The sequence below is a fragment of the Papaver somniferum genome, unplaced genomic scaffold (genome assembly GCF_003573695.1).
Source record: "Papaver somniferum cultivar HN1 unplaced genomic scaffold, ASM357369v1 unplaced-scaffold_22, whole genome shotgun sequence".
NCBI lineage: Eukaryota > Viridiplantae > Streptophyta > Magnoliopsida > Ranunculales > Papaveraceae > Papaver > Papaver somniferum.
The window spans coordinates 1,388,776-1,392,764 of record NW_020632152.1 but is presented as its reverse complement, the minus strand read 5'-3'; the positions used below and the strand labels follow the sequence as shown (position 1 = coordinate 1,392,764).

The 3,989-nt window shown below is 37.4% G+C and overlaps 1 protein-coding gene across 1 annotated transcript; it reads left to right on the top strand.

Moving 5' to 3' along the window:
* Positions 1–2,258: 2,258 nt before the first annotated feature.
* On the top strand, positions 2,259–3,989 carry LOC113340537 (UDP-glycosyltransferase 87A2-like). The gene is made up of 4 exons (XM_026585671.1): positions 2,259–2,799; positions 2,894–3,072; positions 3,154–3,319; positions 3,359–3,989. Exons 1-4 carry the CDS (start codon positions 2,259–2,261, stop codon positions 3,802–3,804), a joined length of 1,332 nt encoding a protein of 443 aa, XP_026441456.1. The 3' UTR covers positions 3,805–3,989.

Sequence of the window (3,989 nt, the reverse complement as noted above, 5' to 3'; positions counted from 1 at the left end):
ACGGTTCAAAATCAACCAAATTCCCATACACAATATTTTTGGGGCCAAATTCAGGGACACGGTATAGCCCGGGTTAGCTCCTTCATTGGCCCGTCCGTGCTGCATAGCTAGTAAAAGGTCATCTGCATTCCGCGACTTTGCATTTAAGAGTCCATCAGCATGTTCACATTTTGCCTGGATAAATTCTCTGCAAAAAGTGATAGATTAATCCCTATCCCGAATAAAGCTTACAATCTTAAAAGAAGTATCGCAACAAAAAGAATAATGAGGATTGGTTGGGGGTTTCCATTTAGTAATAGGAATTGATCTCATGTGTATTGTCGGATACGGAATGATTGTTGTCTATCTTCTCCCTTGTGGAAGCATTTAGGTTTTGTAACCTCCACCGGATTTGGTTTGATGTCATCAAAAACACATTGACAACTCGGTTTCCAGATTTCCCAGGCAGAGTTTTCCATCTTTACCATCCATTAATTATCCAATTTGCAAAAATCATTACTGAACCAACTCTGTATCCATTCTTGCATAGTTTGTTATCAGCTTGCATACTTCTCCTAGCACTTGGTGTTGCAGTCCAGATGACGTTTGCAAAAGAGCATTCCCACAATATATGCTTTGTAGTTTCAATTCCTTGTCCACAAACTTTGCGTTGATCACCTTCGTAATTCATAACCGCGCCAGTCTTTCATTAGATGGAACTATAACAGTATTGTATTTCCATGAGAAATGTTTCAGTCTAGGTTGAGTGGGAATATTCCATAAGTCCTTCCAGAATTATCCTATTCTTCATCAAACCATGTTCCATCAGTTTTTAACTATAGTTTGTTATACGGTGACTTGATTGTGGAAATGCCATTCCCAGACAGTGTCTGTTCCAGTCTATCCCCAGCTCTTTGTGGTATTCTCATTTGCAAGATACACGAGGCATCTTCCCGCTCAAAGTTATCCATTATTACATTTACCTCCAAGATTTTGTATCCTGATAAATCAGATCAGAAACATAGCCCAGAATAAGTGCATAGGGTACGGTACATACACATCAAATGATTCTGGGTTGATGTTCTTCATGTTCGATGAACATCAACAATAACCGATATACGTTAATGCCTATATCAACTGATTTATTAACCATGTTTGAATTTTTGCACTAACCCAGAAATTTTTAACTCTATATTATAGAGCATTAACATATGAGTTAACGCCAAAAGAATGAGATCATTCCGGAATCAGAAGAAGAAGTTATGAGCAGAACAGTCGAAGAAATACCCAGATTTACAATCGGTTTATAAGGACATTTATGTAAACCGATTCTGGCAAAAATAAATTACAGAAAAACTCTTGAATTTTAGTTTTTAACAATCGGTTGTGGATGTATGTAAAAAAATATCATTTTTGAGTTTTTTTTACAATCATCATTTATGGAGGATCGGATCAACCAATTGTGATCAATCAGTCTACGACTGCTTGAACATTCTGGGTTGATGATTTTTCAAAAAAATCAAAAAATAAAAAAAAAACATATTTTAATGATAAATTAATATTAGTTGATTTCTAAATTAATTAAATTGAGCAATTAATTAATCACCCGAATCAAAATTAATTAATCAAAAATAAATTAATCATTAACAAAAATAGATGGATAAAGGGATTTTTAATTTTTACAATCTATTGACTTGTTTTTTTCTTCTTGAAGTGGACCTCGAGCAAAACAAAGGCCCCAAACTAGGCAGGTTTATATCCCTAAAGTCGTTGAATACAAACTGGTTCAAGAAATCGTAGATAATAATGCTAAAGTTAAACATGTTTCATTTATTTTATTCTTTTTCTGAAGTATAATATATCAAGAGAGGATTAACATAGAACGGACATACACGGGGAAAATTGCACCCCCTAGAGTCGTTGAATACAAACTGGTTCAAAAGAAAATATTCGTGGTAGTATATTCCTAGATGCTGAAGTTGAACATTTCCCGTTAGTTTCTTTTTATGATCAATCATTAAAATTTTAGTTCAGAACATGTTGCAGTAGTTGCCAGTCGGGGTGGTTGTTTGTACTTCCATCATCTGCTACCCCATGTTCGAATAAAGTAAACCAACTTAGAGAAGACGAAGTCGCGACGAATATTTTCTGGCAAACATTACTACATTTAGGGAAGATCTTTTACAGAACTTCATTGGTAAATTTAGCACCATTGTCTCATATCTCTAAAACTACTCCCTTGTCGCTGGAAGTTGTGTGTGTGCATCAGGTTCAGGAAGATGACTATGGAAAACAGTGCTTGTAGAATCAAGAAGAAGCAACATATAATAGCGATGCCGTATCCAGGAAGAGGAAACATCAATCCTATGATGAACTTCTGTAAGCTTTTAATCACTAGATTTTCAGTTGTGGACGATATCAAAATCACTTTTGTCGTTACAGAAGAGTGGTTCGGTTTCCTTGGGTCGTCGTCCGAATATTTAAACCTACCACCTCAGATTCAGCTTCGCACGATTCCGAACGTGATACCGTCTGAATTAGGGAGAGGATTTGACCACGGTAGTTTCCTAGAAGCTGTCCGTACAAAAATGGAAGCTCCGTTCGAGCAGTTGGTGGAGCAGTTACAACAAGCTGATGATCCGACCAAGGTGAACACAACTATCATAACAAGTATCAATTTGCCATGGGCGGTTTATGTTGGGAATCGGATGAGTATTCCTGTGGTTTCCCATTGGCCGATGTCTCCTTCCGTGCTCTCTATTTATAATCACATTGATCTTCTTGTTCAGAATGGTCACTATCCAGTTGATTTCTCTGCAGGTAAATTTTTGCCGTTTTTTAGCTTCTCTTATAATATAGCCTATCATGCCATCTTAGTTTATTTTTGATAATATCATTAATGTGTATGTGTTAGAATGCGGCGATGAGGTAGTAGACTATATTCCTGGAGTTTCACCCATAAGATTAGCTGACATGCCTTTGAGGTTAAAGAGATCTAGCCAACATGTCTTGGGCTGGGTAAAGGAATCGGTTGGCGCAACTTGTAGAGCAAAATGTCTTCTGTTTTCTACCTATCATGAGCTCGAGCCTCAAGTTATAGAATCATGAAGGAAAGTACTTTCATTACCTATCTACTCTATTGGCCCTTCCATACCTATTTCCACTATACTTGAGGATGACCGTGATAAAACATACTACTTGAAATGGCTAGACTTGCAACCTGTAAATTCTGTTTTGTACGTGTCCTTCGGTAGTTTTCTATCAGCTTCAAGTGAACAAATGAAGGAGATTTTGGCTGGGTTACGTGAAAGTGGGGTTCGATACTTGTTGGTTTCACGTGGTGGGCATGGTCATATCAATAATTCTGTTACCGGCGGAGATGCGGACAATAAGATGACTAATACTCGAGGCTTTGTAGTTCCATGGTGTGACCAGCTAAGGGTACTTTGTCATTCCTCGGTAGGGGGTTTCTGGACACATTGTGGGTGGAATTCGACACTTGAAGGGGTTTATGCAGGTGTACCCATGCTTACTTTTCCATTGTTTACTGATCAAACCCTTAATAGTAAACTTATTGTAGATGATTGGAAAATTGGAATGAAGGTGGTTGATGAGGTTGGAGCAAAAAGATTGATTGAAAGATCGGAAATTGCAATAATTGTGAAGAAGTTCATGAACTTGAACGGAGACGATGTGGAGAGTAAAGAGATGAGGAGAAGAGCTAATGAATTCAAGAAGAGTAGCAGACAAGCATTGGCAAAAGGCGGTTCATCTACAACCAACCTCGACGATTTTATGAAAAATATTTTGTTGTACCACTATTAGTTGATTCAAATATTGTTTAAAGGTGTTTCATCTACAACCAACAACCTCGACGGCTTTTATCAGGTTTATTCAGCAGTAGCGCTGTTAGTTGATTCAAGCACTTGCGAATGGTGGTTTGCCTACATAGTGTTGTTTGCCACTTTTATTGTGTTAAAGTAGTATCCCACTAGCTAGTTGTTATTTTT

Coding starts and splice junctions, on each gene's coding strand:
- LOC113340537 (XM_026585671.1), top strand. CDS start 2,259: ATGACTATGGAAAACAGTGCTTGTAGAATCAAGAAGAAGCAACATATA. Junction 2,800..2,893: donor TCCAGTTGATTTCTCTGCAG/GTAAATTTTTGC, acceptor TGTATGTGTTAG/AATGCGGCGATGAGGTAGTA. Junction 3,073..3,153: donor ATCATGAGCTCGAGCCTCAA/GTTATAGAATCA, acceptor ACTATACTTGAG/GATGACCGTGATAAAACATA.